The following is a 23,729-nucleotide window of genomic DNA, read 5'->3' on the forward strand; positions in this document are numbered from 1 at the left end:
CTGTTGCAGGGCCAGCCCTGGTTCTACTGGGGCTGCCCGGGCCAGCTGCCTTGGGCGGGCAGCCGGGAGGAGCCCGAGGGCCCATTAGCATCTCCTTGCAGTGCTCTGGCTGGGATATCATTTATTAACTGCCGGGCCAGGCTTGGAGTGGCGGCTGGCAGGCCTGGGCTCTTGGCCCTCTGTCCACCTGTACCAGGGATACAACCTTTCTCTCTCCTGTGCTGGCCGCTGCCGGTCACCCCTTGGGGAAGTGGGACTGCGCGCACATGCCCCCACTGCCTTCTGGCTTCCCACACTGCTCAGGGCTCGGATGCCATGTCCCGGAGTCCTCCCTGAAGGGTTCGGGCTTCGTTCCAGGGATGGAGGAAACACCCACCCCACCCCTGGCGCCCTGTGAGTTCAGGAACACTTTCTCAGAAAGTGAGGAAGGTTGGGGGGGGCCACATGACTAGAGGGTGCTGGCCAGGGGTCCACCTGCCTCCACAGTGGGGTTGGGGAGACTAGCAGGGACCACCAAGATGGGCCTTCTCCACTTGGACACCATTGGGAGCCTGAAGCTCTCAGAAGAGACCTGCAGCTGCTCTTCTGCCCTCCCGGGCACCAGGTGCACTCGTGGATCCTCTGTCCCGCCCGTGCCCCGCCCCCCGCATTGCTGAGCAGACCTGGACATTGCTTTAGGATGCCAGCCCTTGCAGGGCCAGAGAGGGTGGACTGTCCCATCCCGATGCTGGCCCTGGGTCAGCCAGGTCCCCACAGCCTAATCTCTGTGCCCCCCACCCACTGTCTTTCCTGGAGTCTGGACCCCAGACTCAACCTCTTCCTCTTGCTGTCACTCGTCCCCTCTGACACCACTTCCGCCTCGGAGCGGATGACTCGAGTCAAAGCTTCCAGACTCTGGATCCAAGAGCTGGGGGCGTGGAGGGGAGACATGTGGTGGGGGGCAGGCTCCGGCTTCCAGGCTGTGTGCGAGAGAGGGAAAAGCCACTGCATCAGGATGTGCCCAGTGCTGAAGCTGGCTGCTAGGGGCCGTGAGGGGAATGGGGAGACTTGGCGAGGAAGGTCCCGGAAGCCCCTGGGCCTGGGCCCTGCCCCGCCTCCCTCTGCCCTCTGGCTGCCCCGTGTTCGCAAGGCCGTCCCTCCCGTCCCCTGAGCCGGGGACAGCCCGCTCTGTGACCGCCCCCCGTCCGCTGTCCGCCCGTTCCCCTCCTCAGGGTGTCTCAGATTCTCAGACTTGGGTTTCAGGAGGCACAATGGTTACATTCTCCAGCTCTGATTGCCGCGGGCCGGGCCTCTGGCTCCCCTTGAGATTGGGTTTCCTGTGCCGTGAACACTGCGGAATCACCGAGGAGGAGGGGTGAGGCGAGAGAGCAGTCCTGAGGAAGCCCGGAGTCTACCCTCAGATGATGAGGTGCTAAGACTACCTGGAGGTGCCCCCCCTGCCCCGCCCCCAGCCTCTGGGACCCCAAACCAAAGCCAGAAAGCTGCAGGGGCTCGTCTCTGGTGGCCCTGGAGGTACCGCCTTCCTCCACCCCTCTCCTGACACAGAGAGGCTGGTGGCGTCTCCAAATGCCGGCGGGTGTCCGGGTGCCTCTCTCAGCCCCCAGAGAATTCAACCGGCTTCCAAGTGGGCAAGGGGGCGGCCGGCCGGCAAGTTTAATGCAGCCCTGTCTTAGAGCAGATTTGTTCCGAGTGGGAGACCAGGCAGTGTTGGCTGCAGGGAGCAGGAATTCCTCCCGCACCCAGTGGGAGCCATAAATATCTCCCGGCTGTAGCTGGAGAAAAAAAAAAAATATATATATATATATATATATATATACACACACACATATTACAACACGCGCTCCATCCGGGTGTGTGTGCAGTGCCCGAGTGCCCGGCTCCTCCTGGCGCCTGTAACGTTCCTCTCCACAGCAGAGCCCCCCCCCCCAAGCTGTAGCATCCCCTAGGAACGTGCACATGCACACAGCGCACGCACACACACGCAGCACACACACACACACACACACTGGGGTGGGGGGAGAAGGACGGATTGAGGGAGGGGCGCCAGGATCCAGGCCAGGGCAAACCGAGGGAAGCTGAGACACTGGAACCGGTGGGCGGTACCTCCCGGGGGCCAGGCACTACCTGGGACTCCAGCCCACAGCTGGGACCCCAGAGTCCCAGGTTTGTCGTCTTCCCTTCTTAGTCCTTCTTTCCACAAGTCTGCTAAGGGGCCAGGAACCGCTGGCCAGGGGAGCGCTTGTGCCCAAGAGGTGTGGACAGTGCGAGGAACCCTGGTGCCCCGAAGCGAGGTTGTCAGCAAAGCGGCTGGCACGCTGGCCTGACCCCCCAGCGGCGCCCGGAAGGAGCTGTGCTCTCAGAGGTTCGCTCCCTCGCTAACCTGGCCCAGGGCAGGGACCTGGACCTTGGCCCACCCAGGGAATGCATAGGGCACAGTGGCTGCACCGTGCCACGGCTGAGTGCAAGTCAGCTTAGGAGCTGGTAGGGGAGCTGGGTGGGGAAACTGGGGTCTCTGGAGGAGGTATGAGCTGGGGGCTGGGATTGCCGTGCCTGCCCATGTCAGGGTGGCCCTGAGCCGATGGCGGGCAGAAGGGGGTGTGTTTAGGGCCTCCACATCTCTGCCAGCCAGGCTAGAGAGAGGCTGTCAGGAGACAGACAGGACGTGGCCCCAGAAGGCAGGGCAGCAGGGAGACAGCCTCGGGGGGTGGACAGGCAGCAGGGGATAAGAGAGACTCAGCCGGGCACCCGCCCGCCTTGTGGCGGCCAGGGCATCCCAGCCCCTCCACTGGCCCGCAGGCCACCAGCTGGCCCATTGTCCCCAGTGAGAAAGCACACACAGGATGGGGGCTCACTCATGCACACCGCGCAATTGGCAGAGACTGCCAGGGGACAGCCACGCCGGGCCCCGGGGGCGAGGAGGGGAGAAGGGGGTGGCTGAGTGCCGGAGCGCGCAGGCCCAAGGCGAGGCCTGGCTGGGGGTCCAGGAGGCCGCCCTCCACTGAGAGCTGGAGCAGGGACCCCCCCCCACCGAGTGCTGCCGTCGGTCCCCTCCTGTGCTGTTGGCAGTGGGCAGCCCCGGGCCTGCGAGCAGGAGATAAAGAGTTCACGCAGTGTTTTTCTCACTAACTGTGGATTTGTGTGTTTGTTCAGCTGGTGGTGGTGATAAGCCCCACTTTGCCAGATAAAAGCCAGGCCCAGGCAGCGCCATGAGGCGGGGCCTGCTGCGGGGTGGGATTGGTGATGGTGGGCGGGGGTTCCTCACCTCTGTCCAGATCCGGGGTGATCCCCACCTCCAGGGGGGTCAAGGCACACCCACAGGGGGCGCAAACACCTGGTTCCCCTCTTCTGCCTCCTTGGTCATCCATAGCAGCCTTGGAGAAGCCACCGTGTAGGAAGCTGGCCCAGCTGGCTCCTTCCTCCGTGTGAGCAGGGACACCTCCTCTGTTCCCCTCGGGCCCAGGTGTCTGTGTGGTCCCTGTGGCCGCCAGCTTAGATCCGCCAGCCCCTTTCCCCAGCCTGTCCAGGACACCCCTTCTTCCCCCCACCGAGCTGACAGGGCTCCCTTGTCCCTACTGTCCCAAGGCGCCCAACAGCCAAATGGGGTAGGGGTCCACTGTCCCTAAGCTGGCCCGTGGCGCCGCAGGCCTGGCTCTCAGGGAATGTGCTGGGGGCTGCCTCCTCTGCCTGCGACCTGGGTCCACATTTCCAGGATCTCTGCCTTTTGTCCTGGAGCCGAGCTGAGCATGCCGGGGTTGGGGGGGGAGCCGCTGGCTGGGGCCGCCAGCCGTAAGATGGCTGCCAAGGCCTAAAATGGCTGCCAGCAACGCCCAGAGCAGCGCCCGGAGGCGCGTGGCAGCAGGCCTGGCCTGCACTGGGATCCCTTGCTCCAGCTCGCTTCCCTAACGCGGCGCCCACAACAAGGCCAGCAGTGCCCTTTCAAGCCAGTGGCCTTGTTAGGAGTCCCTGTGCCGCACCCCCGGAGCCCCGTTTGTGTCGGCCTCAGTCGCTGGCGCACCTCCATCTCTCTGCCATGCACCTGCCCCTTCCCACCCCCCCACAACACACACATGTGCACCTGCGGCTCTGTCCCCACCTTGGCCTTCCACAGCGGGGTGGACTTTGAGGTTCCAACCCCAGACCCTGACTGCCCAGGTGTTGGGGGGCGTGGGCGACACAGAGTCTGTTTGTAGCAGAAATCCCAGGGCAGCAGGGCCCAGGCCATGTCCAAGGGGGCACTGGGTGGGCTACCTGTCACCTGGGCTCTCCAGCCCACACAGGCTGGGGCTCTAGTCACACCCAGATGGCCAGGACTGGACGGAGGCCGGAGAGTGACAAGGGGAGGTATTGGGATTGGGGCCTCCCTTGGGAGCATGGTCCTCCTTGCCTGTCTTCTTGATTTGCCACAACGAAATTCATTATTATTACGCTGGAATTTAAAAAAAAAAATGAGCAGAAGACCCAAAAGCTTCACCTCTCTCCCGTCCCACTGGGACACCCAGCTGGTGACATGGGTGACATGGGCAACATGGCCGGCACTCCCAGCCTCAGACCCCGCCGGGACCTTGGCTCTTTCCTCCTGGGGGCCTGGCAGGCTGAACCTCTGAGTGGTGGAACCACACCGGCTGGCACCAAGGCTCGGTTTTCAGAGGCCACCCCCTAAGCTGTTCCCCCAACAAGCAAGTGCCTGCCTTCGTCCCGCCCCACAACCTGCCCCCCCACCCCCCTTCTGCCACCCTCTCGCCAGCTGTCGTGCCCGGGCAGGCATTCTGGAGGTCCCCGTGGTGCCCCTGGCACACAAAGCTTTGAGGACCCCGGGGGCGGGGGCGGGGGGCTTTCCCAAGCTCGGCAGAAAATTCACACACGCACTCCACCCTGCCCCCAGCGCTCGGCGAGCTCCCACTGTACAATGGACCCTTGTCCCGGGGCTCCCTCTGAGCAGCTGTGGTACCAGGGCAAGAGACGGCCCAGACTGGCTGGCACAGGGCGGGCAGCAGCAGTGGGGCAGAACCCCCTCACCCCCCACCCCACCCCACCTCGCCTCGACCCACCCAGGGCTGCCAGGCGATGCTTGCGAACAGAAAGGTGAGGCCGGAGGAGGGGCCCGCGGGTGACAGGGACCAGAATGCTCAGGGGCCTGCGTCCGCCCCAGCTGTGCCCAGGGCCAACCGCTGGCTGTGGTCAGGACTGCTGGCCCCTGAGGTGACGCATGGGGACTTTGGGCACTGTCTGGAGACCCTTTGGTGGTGGTGACAAGTGAGGTCCCCGCAGGTAGCCCAGGGAGGAGGCCTGAATGTCAGCAGTGTGCCACCGCTAAGAAGCCTGCAAGAGGTGTAGGCCTGATCCCCTGGGGGTGGGCTCAGTGAGGTGGGCCGCGCCCCTGGGAGCTCCTGGCTGGCGTCCATCGGGAAGCCTTGTTCCTGACCCACCCTGTTCTTTGTGTCTCCTGCAGAATCCGGACAATCAGACAGTTCCAACCAGCAAGGAGACGCGGACATCAAACCACTGCCCAACGGTCAGTGCCTCCACCCGCCTGCCCTCTGCTGCCCCCTGCCTTCAGCTGCCCTTCTAAGCAGGGCCAGTGTGGAGCCAGAAGTGGGCGTGGGAGGGAGGGAGTCCCCCCTGACTCCCCCCCACTCACAGCTGTTTCTCCCCCTCTACAGGGCACTTAAGTTTCCAGGACTGTTTCGTGACTTCCGGGGTCTGGAATGTGACGGAGCTGGTGAGAGTGTCACAGAGTAAGTGGGCCTCCGCCCCCCCCCCCCCCCGGGCCAGGACGGGGGTGGGGGTGGGGGGTGGGACTTAGAGCCGCTAGGCCAGGGGGATGGATTGGGGCAGGCAGGGTTGCAGGGCTGGGTGGAACACAGCTGTCTGGACAGCTCTGAACTCCACTGCTTGGAAGAAATTTAAAAAAAAAAAAAAAAAAAGTCACAACCAGGGGCTCTTCCTCAAGCAGCCCCCTGTGGGAGGAAGTCCCCTTGGCAGCCTGGCTACCACCTCCCCCACCCCTGCACCCCGACCCAGGGCCTCCTGCGCTTTCCAGACCTCACCCAGCCTCTCATTCCCCCCAGCTCCCGTTGCGACCGCATCAGGGCCCAACTTCTCGCTGGCGGACCTGGAGAGCCCCAGCTACTACAACATAAACCAGGTGACCCTGGGGCGACGGTCTATCACCTCCCCTCCTTCCACCAGGTGAGCCCAGCACCGCCCCCCAACACCACCACCCCAGGCCCTCCCAAGGTGGGCCTGCCGTATGCCCACCTCGCTCAGCCGCCACCCTCAGAACTGCCCCATGGCCCTTGGGGCCACTTCCCACAGTGCACTTGGCCCTGGGGACCCACACAAGGCATGTCATGGGATGTGGGGATCCCGGCTGGGGGCTGAGGGTGACATTTGAGCCCAGACACTCCAAGGGCTGGCCGGGACATGGGGTGAGAGCAGTGTAGGGCTTCGGAGCTCCCCCCACCCCCTACATGTACTTACACCACATTCTGGGGCAGTGGGGGAGCCCTGAGGGGCTTGGAGCAGGGTGTGGTGTTCTGGGAAGTTCCCTCTGAGCACGGGCAGCTTAGGCAGGTCTTTTCCCACAGGTCGGAGTGGAAGAAGGCCTGGATTGGCTAGGGGAGGTGCGGGAGGATTGGGGATGGCACCGAGAGGTGCTTGGGCCACAGGAGACGGTCATATCTGGTCAGGGCAGGGTCGGATCCTGTCATTTAAAAAAAATTTTAGATGTTTCTGTTGCCTGTAACATTTTTGGTATTCATATAGCTTGCTTTAAATATTGCATTGGGATGTTCTTTGATGACTGAGTGTTGGCAACTGCCCCCCTCACCCCCGACATTTCTGTCCCCATGAGTTCCACACTCACCTCTACCCTGGCCCTGGATGCTAATGAGCCCAGGAGGAAGCTCACGGGACCCTGGTGTCCAGGGCTGGGGGAGAAGGGGCCATTTTGGAGCCATCTTTCTCCCAGGGAGTGGACAGGACTGGGCCTGAGGGGCCCCGGGGATGGTTCTGGGGTCGGGCTGCCAAAGGCAGGCACCGCTCACCACCCGGATGGCCGCGAGCCCCGAGTCACTCCCTGGAGCCTGGGCCAGTCTGACCCTCCATTCCTTTCCCAGCACCACCAAGCGCCCCAAGTCCATTGATGACAGCGAGATGGAGAGCCCTGTCGACGACGTGTTCTATCCCGGGACAGGCCGCTCCCCGGCGGCTGGCAGCAGCCAGTCTAGCGGATGGCCCAACGACGTGGACGCAGGTATGGGTGCTGGCCATCTTGACCCAAGCAGGGGAGGCCCAGAGCCTCCCACAGGATACTCACTGTCCATCCATCCATCTCCCCCCCCCCCCCCCCCCCGGCCTTCCCTGTGGAGGGCACACTGGGCTGAAGGAAGAGAGCATAGGTGAGGGGCCAATAGGCAGGTAGTGTTGTGTTTCTGGGAGAGGCCCCGCCCTCCCGCCCTCCACTCTCCCAGTCCGGGCACCAAGGGCGTTTGGAACCTCCTCACCCTTCAGGGTGGGGGTCCTGGGCATTGTAGGATGCTGAGCTGCACCCCAGCCCCTCCCCCCTGGATGCCAGCAGATTTCTCACCCCCAGCCTCAGTGAGCAAAGCTGTCTTTGGACATGGTGCAGTGGTGCCAGGGACAGTCCCCCTGGGGGCTGAGCAGTGGCCTTAGGGACCCAGCTTTGCAGAGAAGCAAAGTGGGGAGTAGGCTGGTAGTTCACACACCAGGGCGGCAGAGGCTCTGCTGAAGCCTCGGAAGCCAACCTGGCCCTTCCCGGGCCCCTCTGAACACTTCTTGCCTGTGGAACCTCCCCCATGCCCCCCTGGCGTCCCTGCCAGCTTTGACTGAGGTATGGACACACTAGACAGCCAGCTGAGAGAGTGTATACAGCCCAGGGCACGTGTGCATGTGTGCACACTGCATGGAGGCTGGCTGCAGGAGACTCCTGCCTGTGTCTGTGTGTGTCCTGGGGGCTGGGGGGGTCTTGGGACTAAGGCTTGCAGGCCCACACATGGGTGGGGGTGTATGCTCGGTGCATCCACCAGGGGCAGGGGTCTGAACTGATGGTGCTTTGTCTGGTGTCTCCCAGATGTGCTGCTACGGGGGAGGGCTGGGTGGCCAGGCAGGGGCCAGGCAGGGGCAGCCAGGCAGCTTGCTTTTGTGCTGCCCCTCTGCTCTGGACTCCTGGGAAGGAGAGGGGCGGGCTCACCTCCCAGCCTGGGGTCTCAGAGACCCCTTCAGGGTCTCCTTGTGCAGCAGGGACCTGGGCCAGTGCAGGTCCACAGGCTGGCCCACCCACAGGGGAGCTTTGGGAGGAGGCAAGAGGAATTGAGAAGGCCTAGGTCCATCCCGGCCGAGTCCTCGGTCCGGGGTCCCCTTCCACAGTGACTGCCACCAGGGTGCCCCAAGGGGCTTCGGCTGCTGTTCCCCCCCCCCCCGGGGTGGGGCCAGGGCTCACAGGCCAGCCCGCTGTGCCCAGACCTAGCTGCTGAAGAACCTTCCTCTCGCTGGCACCCATGCTCTCCTTTCTTGGCTGTCTGCTCTTGCACCTGCTAGTTCTGCTGCTTCCGGCAGCCCCGCCACGCACGGCCCCCACACATCTTCCTGCAGCAGCATCCCACCCCCCACCCCTCATACACACACACGCACACACACACACACCCTGGCTCCCTCGCTCCCCGCCCGCCCCCCTCTCTCCTCCCCGTGTGTCGTTTCCCTAGGCTGCGACAAATCGCCAATTAAGCAGCTCAGCTGCAGGACGGGGAACAGCTGGGAAGGCGCTGTGCGGCCACGGGGACAGCTGTGCACAGCTGGTGGGGTGCTCCCCCCTCCCCACCGTGCCAGCTATCAGGTGGCACACAGCTGCCGCCAGATAACACCTCTGCTGGCAGGCTGGGAGTTTGCCTCCCCCCACCCCAGCCGGCCTCTTCCCTCCGCAGTGAGGCCTGCTCCTATTTCTCAGCTCTGCAGCCCCCCCCCCCCCCCGCCACGGCAAGCATTCAACCTGACTGCCTTTGTCAACCAAGGAGGGCAGATATGCCCTGACCCCACTTCACCCCTCCCAGCCTGGGCACAGCCTGAAAAGTTGGCCCCAGGCCAGGAGATGCGCTCCAACAGCGAGAGGCCAACCCTGGGTTGTCCTGGTCTTTTTGGACCTCCAGCAGGGACGCCCGCTCCCCACTGCCCACTCTTGGGCTGCGGTGACTTTGGCTGGCAACAGGCTTCTCTGGGGCCCTCCAGGTCCTGCAGTTCCTGTCCCCGTTCTCATTGAGTGTCATGCCCCCCCCCCAGACACACACACTGGGGGACCCATGGCTGGCTGCATTTTCTTTCCTGAGCGGGTTTCTTCCGGCCAAAGCCCCCCACAGCGGCAGCTCAGGGCACCCCTGTCACAGACCCAGCCTTGTCCCTCCAGGCATGCCCTCTCCTCGCCCATCCCACCCTGTTCCCAGGCTGGCTCCCCGGGTCCTCCCCCTGCACCCCTTCCCAAGGCTGGCCCTGTGTCCCCCCACCCCCTTTTCCCTTCTGTTACCTGCTGGTGCACACCCCTACCTCCCCACCTTAACCCAGGGGCCCCATTTCGCTGTCTTGCCAGAAGCAGGCACAGGCTACCCGCCCACCTGCACACAGGCACCAGAGGAGGGAGCAGGGCCCGCAGTGGAGGAAGGGGCACCCATCCCCTCCAGGGGACAAGGAGCGAGCTGCTGGCCTCCCGCCGCGCCCCACCCCCTGCCCTGCCTGCCGCCGCCCCAGCCGGGCTAAACCTGCCCCGTGTTGCTGCTTCCTCCCCCCAGGCCCAGCTTCTCTAAAGAAGTCTGGAAAGTTGGACTTCTGCACTGCCCTCTCCTCTCAGGGCGGTTCCCCGCGCATGGCTTTCACCCACCACCCACTGCCTGTGCTTGCAGGAGTCAGACCAGGTGAGACACGGGGGAGGGGCTGGGGGGAGGGGCAGTGCGGGAGGAGACCCGCCCAGCCACCCAGGGGCCAGGACCCACCTCCGTGACAGCCCCGAGCTCCTCTAGGGGCCCTGTGGGCAGCCCATGGGTAGGCGCACAGAGCGGACCCACCTGCCCCCACCTGGGCCGGGGGGAGAGGGGGGGCCTGCTTAACTGCTTCTGGGGCACCCTCTCGCTTGCTTCTCACTGCCCATGTGCAAGTGTGCATGGGTGCTGTGTGCAGCCTGGGGTGGTGCCTCCAGACACCGGCCCTGGGGGAAGGGGAGGGGACCACAGAGGCCTCTCCCTTGAGCCCAGGGGCTGAGCCGAGTTGCTGTGGACATTTCCCTCCAAGTGCCCTGGGACTGGGAGCTTCCTGGAGGAGGCGTGAGAGCTGAGGCCTGAGGCGCGAGGCCTGGGGGCCTTCCTCCCTCGGCGCCCATCTGGGGACAGGAGCGCTGGCATTTCTCTTGACGCGGCCCTGTGTCGGCCTGCGGTCTCCTGGGTTCTCCCTGTAGGCCGGCAGGGAACAGAGAGGTTTACCTCCCGGCTTCCTCCTTGGGGCCTCCTGGCTGGGAGCCCAGAGACTGGGGTAGGGTGTGGTGGCCGCAGTGAGGTGGGGGCGGGGAGCCCTGGCCCTCCCCTGCGCGCAGGCAGCAGGAGGGCGGCAGGCCCGGCTCGGCTCAGCTCCGACTCCGTTTTTATGAACTCCAGAGAGAAGCCAAGTTTCCTCAGCCCCCTAATGAAACCAAGAGCGAGAGTGAGCGAGAGAGGGAGAGCGCGAGAGCGAACTGATTGGAAACAGACGGGCGGGCGGCGGGGGAGGGGGAGAACTCAGCTCCAGGAAGAGCTGGGGCCAGTGCTGGGGTGGAAATCGTGTGTGCGAGGGCCGCGTGTGCGGGCTCAGGAATGCGGCCTGCACGCCGGTGGCCAGGCGCACACGGCTTGCATTTGGGACACGCGTGTGCGTGTGTGTGTGGGGGGGGGCACTCATCTTGCACAGCCATGTTTTTACCAAAAACCCTCACGGACCCATCCGCTGCTTCTTTGTCCCCTCCTGAGGCTCCCCCCGCCACCCCCACCCCCCCACCCCCGGGTCCGAGGAGGCACTCACCACAGGTGCAAGATGTCAGAGGTTTCAAGAACTCAATCCTCAGGATATTTGAATGCAACATTTCTTTAAAAAAAAAAAAAAAGAATCAAAGCTGTTGCAAGGAAGGACATTGATGAGCGCAGGTTACCACGTTTTAAAGGATCTTAAACAAAGACAGGGTCTGACCCCTGCTGTGCCCGCCTCTCCTGAACCCAAGCCCTGGGTCTGGATCAAACTTTGCCAAAACAAAATAGCCAGTTTGCAGGCCTCCCCGAACCCCTCCCCACCAGTTTTCCAATTTTTTTTAATTGCATTGAGATTTATAGATGTCGGCTCGCTGCCGCCTTAACTTCACTCCCGAGACCAGAGCCTCTCCTGCCTTCGCCTACTCAGGACCTGTTCCTCTCCCCTTTCAGCTCTGCCCTCCTCCTCCCTCTGTCCCCTGTGCCAAGGCTGCCTCACGGGGGCCCTAACACCCTCTTTCTTCCTCCTGTGCGCGCAGGCAGCCCCAGGGCCACGGCGTCGGCTCTGCATTTCCCCTCCACGTCCATCATCCAGCAGTCAAGCCCGTACTTCACACACCCGACCATCCGCTACCACCATCACCACGGCCAGGACTCTCTGAAGGAGTTTGTGCAGTTTGTGTGTGCCGATGGTTCGGGCCAGGCCACCGGACAGGTGAGTCCCCCCCCCCCCCGCCCCGCCCAGGTGGCCTCATCTCTGTGTCTGTCTGGCTGTCTCAGAGCTCACAGTGGGGACAGGCCTGAAAACCAGTGGGTCTGCTGATCGGGTCCTTGTGCTGTGTGAGGGCCCTGCCTGTCGTGGTCTGGGGGGGTGGGGCCAGCAGCTGGCCCCCTCCTCCCTTGGGCTCCTTGCCAGCCCGCTGTGGGCCTTGTTTGCCCAGTACAAGCGACCCTGAGGTGTGTTCAACCCTGGGGGGCTGTGAGGTGTTGTGAGGGCCAGCTCTCCCCACTCCGCGACCCTCGCGACATTTGGGGCTGTCGCTCTGCCCGTGGGGGCGAGGCCATCCTGTGCATGGGGGGTGTTGAACAGCCTCTCTGGCCTCCATCACCAGACGCCGTGAGCACCCTCTGTCCCCAGATCTCGGCAGGCCTCCCTGCCCCCGGGGAGGGACAGGTGGTAGTAGAAGAAGCTTCCGCGGTGAGATGTAGAGGGAAAGCCCCCTCCATGGGGCTGGGCTGGACGGATCCTGGGATGGTTCTGGCCCTGGAGCAAGGCTTCTGCTCCTCACCCCTGGGAGACAGACGGCGGCAGCAGCGGCAAAGCCTTCAGCCCAGAATGAACCGCTTGGGGGAAGGCAGGATCCCCAAGGTGATGGGCCAAGGTGACCCTGGAGCGGGCTGGTGGTCCTGGCTCAGTCTTCGGGGGACCCCTGCGGGGACAAAGCAGTGTCTGGAGGCGTCTACTGCCACAGCCGCAGCCAGCCCGCCCGGTGCAGTCTGGAAGCATGCTGGGAGAGGCTGGGCTGGGGAGAGGCGTTCCGGAAGCCCGTGCCAGAGGCAGCCCCCAGGGAGAGTGGCCAGCTGCCTTCTGCCACTCAGCCCAGTGCTGTCTGGGCAGCACTATGCACCATGGGCGTCGACTCCATGCCGCTAGACTGGCTGCGACTGGGCCACAGTGTGGCTGCTTGCTCTCTGGCCCAGGGCCTTCCTCCTTCCCGCTGTTTCTCTTCCCGCCTTCCTCCTGGTCTTCCTTCCTCTGCCCTGCGAGGGTGTCTCTTGCTGGCTCCGTAGCTCCTTGGCGCGCCATAGCCTTGCCCACACCTTTCTGGGCAAGCTCCATTCATCCTAGGGGTGTGCGTGTGTGGCGGGGTTGGGGAAGAGGCCCACCGTGGCCTCAACTCCCGAGCCTCTGATCCAGCAGGTCCGGGCCGGGGCCTGGGAATCTGCATTTCTTCCAAGCTCCCAGGTGGTGGTGGCGGTACTGCTGGCTGGGGAGTGGGCTTGGGGCAACGTTGAGAAGCACAGATCTGGAACTCGGAGGAGTAAGTCCCTAACCTGCTAGTCCCGCAAGAGCCTCATAGGAAAATGCCTGGCACAGTGAGATGTCCTAGACAGGTGTGGTGGACACACCGCTCAGAGGACGTGCAGAGGCAGGACGAGGCTGTGTGGCTTGTGGTGCTTTAGGAAGAGGAGAGAGAGCCATGCAAGTGTCACGTTGCAGCCGCAAGGCCTCATGGGAGAGTGGCCCCTGGAGGGGAGGCAGGAGGCCTGGTTAAAGACTCCCTGCTGACGTGGCAGGGAGGAGCCGCACCAGCTTCCAGGCTTCCTCTGGCCCCTGACTTGTAAAGCAGGAGGCACTGCAAACTCACGGGACCTTGAGATTTCTAAAACCCCGGTTCGTGCCCAGAGCCCAGACATCCTCGCCCAGGCAGAAGCTCCCTGCAGGAACAGAACGCTGTAAATCAGCAGGTGGCGGGTCCGTCCGCAGTGGGTGGGATGGGCAGTCACAGAGCCCTGGGGTCACAGGCTCTGGGGGCGGGAAGGAAAGGCCTCCGGGTCCCAGCCGGCCTGGCAGACGGAGTGAAGCCGCGATCTGTGATGGGAGAGCGAAATGGGAGCGCCAGGCAGACCGTGCGGACAGAGGGGACAGATGCCCTTTCCCCTGGGATGTCGGCGTGGCCCCTGCCCTCTGACCTGTGCTGCTGCCAAGTGAGCCCTCCCCAGCACAAAGGGGTCTCCAGCCCGGACACAGGCGAGGATGAGCAGACACGGCTTGCTTTTGTGGTGGGGGAGGGGGCCGTGTGGGGTTGTCACCCTTGAGCGGGTGGCAGCAGTCGCATGGAGGGAACCTTTTAGGGTTCACAGAAACCAGACCTTAAATGCACGTTTGTGCTGGTGCAAAGATTTTTTTTTGAGAGGCATGCATAGTTGTGTTTTTTTTTTCTCATAATAAGCATTTTCTACGAATTTTTTGGAGATCCCCTTGTCATGAGGGGGTCCAGGATGGTGGGGTCTTGCGGATTTAAGGTGCAGCAGGGCAGATGGAACAGCACCGCGCTAGCTCGCTGGCTCCTCAGCAGGACCGGGAAGCCCCAGGGGACTGCCTGCTTCCCAGGCTCCCTTGAAAGAACAGGGCAGAGAGAGGTGGGCTGTCTTATTCCCAGGCCCCGGCGGGTCCACAGGAGGAGGTGTTATTTCCTGAGCTGTCTCTGAAGAGCGAGGGGAAGGGCTCCGGAGGACTTCTCGTGAGCAAGCGCACGAGCCTCGGCTGCTCCACCTGTGTGACTGGCAGGTGCCCGCGGGGCACTGGGGGCATGCGTGGTGTCTGAGCCCCACGGGAGACTCCAGCGCCCACCCGGAGAGATTGCACTTCAGGTCTGAGGCAGCCAGAGCTCTGGACGGCTTCGGAGGACAAGAGAAATGGTTTGGGGAAGACATAGATGGGCCTCCCCACTGGCTGGAGCGCCAGGGTACCTGGAGCCCAAACAAGTCTGGTCAGCTGTGGCTGGGTGACTGTGGGTAACCTCCCTCCCGTGCAGCGCCTCAATCTCAGCTGGGAATCTGGGCACTTTGTGTTAGCCTGTGTCCTGAGAAGCTGGCCTGGGCACTGTGGGGTGCTGAGCAGCATCTCTGGCCTCCCTGTCCACCGGACGCCTATGGCCTCCCCCAGCCCCGCCGTCAGGACATCCAGAAATGTCTCTGGATATTGCCAGTGTCTCCTGTGCCAGGGAGCTGTGTGGGTATGGGGCTGAGTGCCCTGGGAGCCACTGCCTTCCAGGGTTGGCTGGAAGATTGGAGCAAGGATGCAGAGCTAGCCAGCTGCTCCACGCACTGTGGCCATCAGAGCCACTCCGTGGAGTCTCATTGCCGTGTCCCAGTGCAGTCAGTGGAGGGGGCAAGAACGGTGGGCTGGCTGGAGACATTGGTGCAGAGAGGGGCCGGTTAGGATGCAAGAACTCAGGTTGCCTGGGCTGCAGGCGCTCCTTGGCTATTGTCCAGCACAGACAGACAAACCTGTGGCACCCGCGATTGCCTGAGGCCCGACCCATGCGAGGCTGTGATCTACTCTGGGGCCCAAGATGGCACCAAGGACAAGGAGTGGGTCCTGTGGTTTCAGAGCGTGTCTAGGAAATGCCTCAGAGAAACTGGAGCTGGCAGCCACGGCCACCGGCTGCTGCTGCCGCTGCCGGAGCCTGGGGCCAGCTCCCCTGGCTGCTGATGTGCACCCAGGCTGTGTCACCAGCTGGATGCTTGGTGGGCCTGCAGCCTTTGGCCTGAGGGCCCACGGAGGGAGGTGCGCAGATGGATGGTGGGGCGAGCCGCAGCAGCGAGAGTTGGAGGTGAAGCTGTACCTACAGCTCAGTGGCACATTTTTGCACGCTGTGAAATAAACCGTCCGTCCGTCCATCCGTCCAACACCCCCTTCCTTCCTCCCAAAAAAGAGGACAAAAAAAAAAAAAAAAAAAGAGAGAGAGAAACACCTCCCCCACAGAAACCAAATAGAGACCTTCCACCCCCACCCCCTGCCCGGAGTGGCGAGGACCCCACCGGCCCTGCACCTTCCAGCGGGAGCTCCCGCCCAGCGCTCCGGAGTGGCCGCGCAGGGGAGCGTGTGTCTGTGGGATGTGCCTTCATACGTCACTCTATTTATGTTGTTCGCAGCCCAACGGTAGCAGCCAGGGCAAAGTCCCGGGGTCATTTTTGCTACCGCCGCCGCCTCCAGTGGCCAGACCTGTGCCCCTTCCTATGCCTGATTCCAAATCCACCAGCACTGCCCCAGACGGCGCCGCCTTGACTCCTCCGTCGCCTTGTAAGTGGACGATGAAACCGAACCGCCACGCTCGGCCTGGCCTCCCCCGCCCCCCGCCCCAGCCCCAGCCACCAGCCGAACAAGTTTCCATGCAAAAAAAAAAAAAAAAAAGCACCGCCCCACTCCTGCCACAGATGCCCCTACCCCCGCCCCCCAAAACCAGCTCAGCCTCCTGGGCCTCACACAGCGGCCAGCGCCCCACCTGCTCCCTGCCCGCTGCTCCCAGCAGGGCCGCCCCCCCCACCGCCCCGCCAGGCCCCTCTGGGGGACAGGAGGAGGGAGAGCACAGTGTGGGGGCGCCAGGCCCCCCCTCTCTGGGGGTGCTGGCACAGGGGGGAGGGGCGGGGAGGCACAACCATACCATCTTCATTTTTTTTTTGCTTTTGTTTTTTTTTTATTTTTTTTTATTGTTTTGTTGTTCCCCCTTCCCCCCCACCCCAACACACACACCAGGCCAATTCAGTGTAACCACAAGGCGACGCCACCACCATCCCCTTTTTGCCTTGCCCCCACTTCACCTCTGTTCCCAGGCCCTGGGGCCTCCAAGACGCAGCAGGACAGCCCCTCACCCCAACCCGCCTCAGTCTCACATTGGTTTCTCCTTGTTTCTCTCTTTTTTTTTTTTTTTTTAACCTTTTTCCCATACTTTTCCCTCCCCTTCTTCTCCCAGGTTGAATGCTCCAAAGACACAGGAGGGCTCTGGGCCTCTGCTTTCTTCGTCTCTCTCTCTCTCTCTTCTTCTTCTTCTTCTTTTCCATTAAAACCAATGACAAGTTTTATCAAAGGAAAAAGAAAGACAAATCTGAACGCAGAGGCCCTAGGTAGACCCCGATGTGATGGACAGGAGAGGTCAAGGGTCAAGGATGTGTGCTCTCTGGGGGTGGGGTGGGGGGCCGGACAGCGCTCTGGGGGGCTGGGAGGGCCCCAGGCCTGGTGGGCAGCAGCGGGCGGGTGGGCAGGCAGGTGGCCCATCTCAACCCTGCTCTTGTCCGCGCTCTTTCTCGCTCTCTCCCCACTCCTCCTCCCTCATGGTTTCAGTTCTTTTGCACTCTTCATGCCATCGTCCCACCTGCATCTGCCATAAGACACAAGGTCATGGTCATGGTCACTGAAGTGGGCAGGAGGGGGAGGGGAGCCGGGCTGCGGGAGGTAGGGAGGGGCTACTGGAGAGGTGGACACAGAAGCTGCTGGGCACGGGGTTCCCTGGGGTGAGTCTGGTGTGGGACAAGAGGTGGGCCTCTCGGATACCCTGTGACACGGCCTTGTCCCCTCTGGGTGGGGGGCATCTTTCCTGCAGGGTGCTGGGTTGGGAAGGAGGAGGGAGGGCTCTTCTGTCTTGCAGGGCGCCAGCCAGGCAACAGGAGAAAAGCTGGGGGTGTTTGGTTCACTTGTCCCCTTAGGCCCTGGGTCTCCAGCCTCCTCCTCTGTGGCCTTGGCCCGTCCCAGGTTTCTGGGACCCGGGGTATCAGTCCAAGGGAGAGAATGTCACATGTCACGGATCTAAACCTTGCCACCTCCCAGGCCTGGCTCTGACCCCTCCGTCAGACTGTGAACTTCCCCCTGCCTGCTACCTGCCTGGGTTGGGGGTGGGCAGGGGTGTCCTGGCTGAGGCTGGGAGGGAGTGGGGGGTGCCTGTGTGCTCCCCATCAGTGAGGGGATGAGAGTGTGCAGGGCGGGGGTGGGGTGGGGACGGGTGTGGAGCCTGGCCCGCCCTCCCTGCACCCGCCTGAACCCCCCCCGGGGGGGGCGCACCATCTAACCCAGTCTCTCCCTCTCTCAGCAGCCCCAAAGGGCAGTGCCCAGGCGGGCCCCACGTCCTGATGGGGTCTCTCCCTCTCTCCCCTGCTCTCCACAGCATTCGCAACGACAGGCGCCTCCTCTGCCAACCGGTTTGTCAGCATCGGACCCCGGGACGGCAACTTTCTGAATATCCCGCAGCAGTCTCAGGTGGGACACCTGCCGCCGTGGGGGGGGGGGGGGGCAGGAGCAGGCGGGGCTGGTGAGGGAGACCCAGCTGAGCCTGCCTCCCCGGGCCACCCCCAGGCTCCCTGGCTGATCAGCTCTGACAGCACAGCCCAGGGGACAGCGGCCAAGGACCTAGGACCAAGTTGCTCCCGGCCAGGCCCGGTGGAAGCAAAGAGGGAAGCTCGCGTCCCTTGTAGGAGGAAGATCCCATCTGCCTTTTCCCTCTCCCTCCACCCCTTGAGCGCGGGCTCGAAGCCCCGGCCCGGCCCTCCCTCTTCCTGGCTTTGGGTGGGCTGGGCAGGGAGTGGAGGAGGGACAGAGGGGCCTGGTGGGCTTCGTGCCCAGAGGCTCTGGAGCCCTTGGGCAAGGCAGGGCTGGCTGCGGCCCCGGGGAGGCCCCTCCCCGAGTCCCGGGCTGAGTCCTGCTAGAGAGAAGACCAGACTGCTGGAGCCCCCCGCACCCCTAAGCCCCACTCCCATTCCCTGCTGGAGTTACCCCAGCTTCTCCGGAGGACACAACCTACCCTCAGTCCTGCTGGAGGTCCCGGGATGTGGCCCCGGCTGTGCACATATGGGTGTCCCCTAATTGCCTGTCCCCCTGAGAGCAGCCCGCAGGGCCAGGGGTCCTCAGATGGTGCTGGGAGGACCTGCCTTGTCCATAGTGTGGGCCTTTGGAAAAGAACGCAAAAGTCTTTTCTCTTGCAAGGCTGCATGAAAACACCCCCTTTGGAAGCTTCCTTGGCCCTGGGAAATCGGTCTTGTGCACGCTTACTGAGGCCCCCGTCCAGAGAAAGTTGGTGGATGAAAGTTTCGTGTGTGTGTGGTTTGAGGGTTTTTCTTTTTCTTTCTTTCCTTTCCTCAAAAAAAGAAAAAAAAAAAAAAGAGGAAAGAAAGAAAAAGAAAAAGCCAAAAAACTTTGTCAGACTTCAAACTCCAGAGCTCTCTAGCGGCAAGGCAGGGAGGGGAAACGAACTTCAGCCCCCTCCAGCCTTCCACCCCCTTTCCCCAGAGTCACGTCTGACCCGTCTGGTTTCCAGGAGCAACCAGACATGATGTAACACCCAGATGAACTTGAACTTGGGGGTGTTGAGAAGAAAAACAATGGCTCCGAGCAGGGGCTGGAGCCACCCCCTCCGCTCTGTGCCAGGGAGGCAGAGAGCCCTGCTGGCAGTGGGCGGGAGGGGGTACCAGAGGAGGGGACAGCAGGCGGCCGCCCCTCCTGGCTCTGGGCTGGCACCAGGCAGCGGGCTCCACTGCTCCCTCCCTCCCTCCCTCCTTCCCTCCCTCCCTCCCTCCCTCCCTCCGGGGCCTCCACGGCTGCTGGGGCCTGAGGCTCTCCCACTGCAGAGTCTTCCCTGTTCACCTCCTCCCCCCCCACTCACTTTTTGCTTGGATGTTTTGGGGCCAAGTCAGAGTTTGAGGCAAGTTGGGGAAACAGCTTCTCACCTCCACTGTGTCCCTCCCCACCCCCCAGTCTAGGGCAGGGGGCCCAGGTGGGCAATAGGAGTGCAGGCCCAGGTCCAGGTCCCCAAAGCAGGCAGGTGTGTCTGGGGGCAGGGGCGGGGGCTGGGGGGGAGCCCTCAGGCCTGGGGGGGCAGGCGAACGCGGTGTGGGCGCAGGGCTACAGTCAGGGGGTGGTTTCCACAGTAACCAGTGACTTTAGCTGATCTCTCCAGCGCCAGATGGAGAGAGAACAATAGAATGAGGGAAGAAAAGAGAATTTTAGCAATTTTGTCTTTCCCTGGGTAGCGCTTTTTTACTTAGTTTTAATCAGGAGGCGGGGAGGAAGGGGTGAGCAAAAAAAAAAAAAAAAAAAAAAAAAGGGCAGCTCCAGGCTTGGCAGCAGATCCCATTCCCGGGACCCAAGGCGGGTGCCAGGGAGCCCCCTCGAAGCTGCCTTTGTCCCTGGGGTCTTCCTCTCCTGGGGGGGGGGCATTCCGCCCCCCTCTACAAGCTGGCACGGTCCCTATGCCCTGCAGCTCAGAGGACCCTGGAGGGGCAGGCTTGGGGCCCTGCCATGATTTGTCCTGGTCACAGCCAAAGCCATAGCCTCCCCCCACACCTGTGGGACCCATGGTACAAGGCTTCCCTGTAGTCTCCCCTAAGGTAGTAAGTCACAGAAAACCCCAAGGCCTGATTTTGGGGGAGGGGGTGCACCTCACCCAGGCTGGCTCCTGGCCTGGCCATGCCCCCCCCCCCCAAGTAGATCCAGCCGCCCCGGCTCTCTCCCACCCTTCTGTGATGCCTTGGGCCTGGCACTCTGGCCATCCTTTGTCAGTGGCTGAGGTTGGGTCCTGTGGCAGGTGCTGGAGGGGACCGCACAGAGCAAGGGCAGGTCTGGCAGTGGTCCTTATCCGGTTGTGGGGTAGGCCATAGAGCCTCTCTGTGGCAGTCCCAGATCCCTCCGCGGTCCAGAGTGGCAGCCACCTGCCACACACGACCAAATTTAAGTCAAACTGACAACAGAAAAATGGAGTCCGCCCATCACCCTACTCAGCTTCCAGGGTCTTGGAAGCCACTGGGGGACTAGTGGCAGCCCTGGACAGACAGACAGAGCGCATGGTCACCATCGCAGCAAAGTCCCCATTGATCCGGGCCCTTGCCGGTTCTCCAACTCAGCAGCCCCGCAGGGCCCAAGTGGGGCAGGTCCGGCCTGTAGACATAAGCTGATTGACAGCGTTGTTTTTTTTTTTTTTGACAGGCAGAGTGGATAGTGAGAGAGAGAGAGAAAGGTCTTCCTTTTTGCCGTTGGTTCACCCTCCAATGGCCGCTGCGGCCGGCTCATTGCGCTGATCCGAAGCCAGGAGCCAGGTGCTTCTCCTGGTCTCCCAAGCGGGTGCAGGGCCCAAGGACTTGGGCCACCCTCCACTGCCTTCCCGGGCCATAGCAGAGAGCTGGCCTGGAAGAGGGGCAACCGGGATAGAATCCGGCGCCCCAACCGGGACTAGAACCCGGTGTGCCGGCGCCGCAAGGCAGAGGATTAGCCTGTTAAGCCACGGTGCTGGCTGACAGCATTTTTAAGATGGGATTTCTGGTTTCTCAGGACAGCCGGGGCTGTAGCCACCTCAGGCCCCACCCCAGCCCTGACAGCCCGGGTGGCAGCCCTGGGTTCCCCCCAGGCACAGCCTCCGGCCTCAGCAGCTGTGGATGCCTGCTTCTGTTCTGGGAGGGCTGTGTGGCCTCGGGCAGGTCACCCACCCTCTCGGAGCCTGGTTTCTGTGTGGCCTGGGGGCAGGGAGGAGTGAGTCAGTACCTGCTGGCAGGCTGTATGGAAGTCTGACTCAGGGCCAGGGAGAGGCTGGAGATGCACCTTCTGAGGTTTCCATTGCGTCCTCAGGGCAGTGCTAGGTGCACCTGCTTGGAGAAGGTCCCCCCACCCCACCCTTTGGCCACAAGGTGGGGCAGGAGCCAAACAGCCCAGCCCCTCTCCCTCTGCCCTGGGTATGCGCTCCCAGACAAAGCCCTGTCTGTGGGAAGGTGGTGCCCCCTGCTGGCGTTCTGGGAGAAGACAGAGACACACACCCCGGGAAACCTGCGGCTCTTCCCTGGCGTCTGGTGCTCCTAGGGTAGATTGCAGGAGGTGGGCTCCGGCCCCTCCCCCAAGCCTGGTGCTGCTAGGGACTGAAGCCATGTGGTTGCCCCCCCACCTCCCCCCCCCCGTCTTTCAGCCTGTGGGACTTTGGCGGGGTGCACAGACGGGAATTTCTGCCTTTAATCCAAAGAGACAGAAAGAAAACGCAGCAAGAAGCTAGGACAGCCCCCCACCCCACTCCCCAAACGCTTCTGGGTACAAAGGCCCCAGCCTGGCATTTTCCCCACCCTCCAGGACCCACACAAAAACCCAAACAGTCGGAGACACGGCCCAGGTCCCAGGTCTGTGCCAGCGACAGCCACGGGGGTCCCACCCGCTGGGCACAGTGCCCACGGGAAGGCCAGCTGGACCCTAGCACGGGGAGGGTGGGCAGGGTCGGGAGAATTCCCATGGGGGGGGTGCGCTTCCTCCTCCTGGAGCGCCCTGGACCTTGAGGGGGCCGGCGGGAGTGGGTGGAGCCTGCCTGGGCTGTTCTCAATATTGCCTTTTTTTCCCCTTCCTTTTGATCTCGTTGTAGTCCTGGTTCCTCTGATAAGATCGATATATATAAAAAAACGAAACAACAAAATGAAGAGGTTCCTCAAAAGGGGGGGAGAAGAAATTTTGAGACATGGAAAAAAAAAATCCCCCAGCCCAGCCCAGCCCAGCCCCACCGAAAAGCAAAAATTAAAGAGTCGTCAGCCACTCAGCCCTTCTCTCCTCCAGCCCGGGGACGCCCGCGGGCCCCAGAAGCAGCCCCAGTCCTCGGAGAGCCCTCGGAGGGGATCTCGGCGGAGCTGTGCACCAACAGCCGAGCAGAGAGAAACACGCGAACGGGACTCTGCCCGCGAGGATGCGGCGGCACTGCCTCCCCGCCCCCGCCCCGGCCCTCCGGCCCTCCGGCCCTCCGGGGACAGAGCCCAATCCCCCAGCCCCAGCAAAGCACCCAGCACACAGTTCTGCAGGGGCCCGGCCCCCGCCCCCGCCCTTCCTAGGGGGACCCTCCCCCGCACACACCCTCTGCTCCGCTGGAGCTCCCCCAGGGAGTCCGGAGGACCAGCTCCTAAGGATGATGGGGTGTAGACCCGCGCGGGCTCGCCCCGACCCCGGCTCCCCAGACTCCGCCCCTCCAACCCCACCCCCTTTCCCGGCCTGGGCTCCGGCCCTTTCTTGACGCCAGGTGCTGACCCAGGCTGGGAGGCGCCCGGGTGGGCAAGGGCGCCCCCTGGAGCTGGCTATAATGAGCCCAGAGGCGAGGGGTGGTCCTGCCACCCCCGCTCTGAGCCCAAGGGGCGGTTCCCGGGGCTCTCCGTAGAGTCCATGGGAGAAAGAATGTTCTCCACGGCCCGGCCCAGCCTGGGACAGCCCCCCCCAACCTCCGCTGCCACGAGCGAGGAGGGGGAGTCGGGCCCCGGGTCGCCTCCCACCCCGCCCCCGCTGCGTCCAGCTCCCCAGCCCTGCATGTAGGTGCCCTCGCTCCGCCCCCATCGGCCCGTGCCCCTCACGCTGACAGCCCTGCGGGGGCCGGGCCCGGGAGCGGAGCGGAAAGGGGACCCCCCCACCCGGAGCGGAGCGAGGAGAACCAGGCAGCCGCTGCGGTGGGCTGAGCCGCCACCTGGGCTTAGGTAGGCGTCCTGCGCGCCGACTTTTCAGTTCCTATGGAGGGTGTTGGGTGTCGTCCTTTGCAAAAAGTGGGTTTTTTTTTCTTCTTTTTGGAGCTTTCCGTCCCCTCCCCACCTTCTCCCGCACCCCACCCCCCCACATAGCCAGCGCTCTCTGGATTTTAGCTGTAACGTCTTCGCATTGAGGGGTGGGGCAGTCAGCATCCGGGTGTTGCGCGCTGTTGCAGTTGGGGATTCTTCCATCTGAGCAACTTGGGAACAATTTGCAAACACACCACAGGAAGTAGCTCTCCCCCCTAGCCCTTCCTCCCCCCCCCCCAAGGGATGGGGGCCTGTTCAGAGGGTCTTGAGAAGCCCCCCTGGGAGGGAGGGGAGCAGGAGCATGCCCAGCGCCCTCCGGGTGTGGTTGGTCCCTCCGGCTTGTCTGTGCCTTACTCTCTCCTATGCGTCCCTCCAGTCCCCTTCCCCGTCTCTTTCTCTCTCTCTCTCTCTCTCTCTCTCTCTCTCTCTCTCTCATGAAAACATAAAGCACAGGTCAGGGTCCCTCTGGAAGTCAATCCAACATTGCACCACGTAGGGGTGGGCTGTGGGCTTTATTTATTGTGAATCTAGCTTGTGAGGCTGCGGCTCCGAGCAGGGGGCGGGAGGGGAGGGCGGCCCTAACCTGGGGGCCGAAGGGCCAGGGGTGGGTGCCTCCACCCCACCTGCAAGCCACGAGGTGGCTGGCCCCAGGGGTGACTTCTGATGGAAGTGGAGCGAAGCCCTCCA

The 23,729-nt window shown here is 63.1% G+C and overlaps 1 protein-coding gene across 4 annotated transcripts in view; it reads left to right on the top strand.

Moving 5' to 3' along the window:
• The window catches only part of NFIX (nuclear factor I X), an 82,796-nt gene extending 59,304 nt beyond the window's left edge, over positions 1–23,492 (top strand). For 2 of the 4 annotated variants that reach the window (XM_062178861.1, XM_062178863.1), the window contains exons 3-10: positions 5,450–5,512; positions 5,661–5,735; positions 6,069–6,189; positions 7,119–7,255; positions 9,798–9,920; positions 11,534–11,709; positions 17,660–17,751; positions 21,878–23,492. In XM_062178861.1, the coding sequence (XP_062034845.1) occupies positions 5,450–5,512; positions 5,661–5,735; positions 6,069–6,189; positions 7,119–7,255; positions 9,798–9,920; positions 11,534–11,709; positions 17,660–17,731 (767 nt within the window). In that variant the 3' untranslated portion in view covers positions 17,732–17,751; positions 21,878–23,492. The remainder of the gene's footprint in view (positions 1–5,449; positions 5,513–5,660; positions 5,736–6,068; positions 6,190–7,118; positions 7,256–9,797; positions 9,921–11,533; positions 11,710–17,659; positions 17,752–21,877) is intronic. The other 2 variants (XM_062178862.1, XM_062178864.1) reach the window with 2 other exon arrangements.
• The last annotated feature ends 237 nt before the right edge of the window (positions 23,493–23,729 follow it).

Source organism: Lepus europaeus, chromosome 20, assembly GCF_033115175.1.
Source record: "Lepus europaeus isolate LE1 chromosome 20, mLepTim1.pri, whole genome shotgun sequence".
Lineage (NCBI taxonomy): Eukaryota > Metazoa > Chordata > Mammalia > Lagomorpha > Leporidae > Lepus > Lepus europaeus.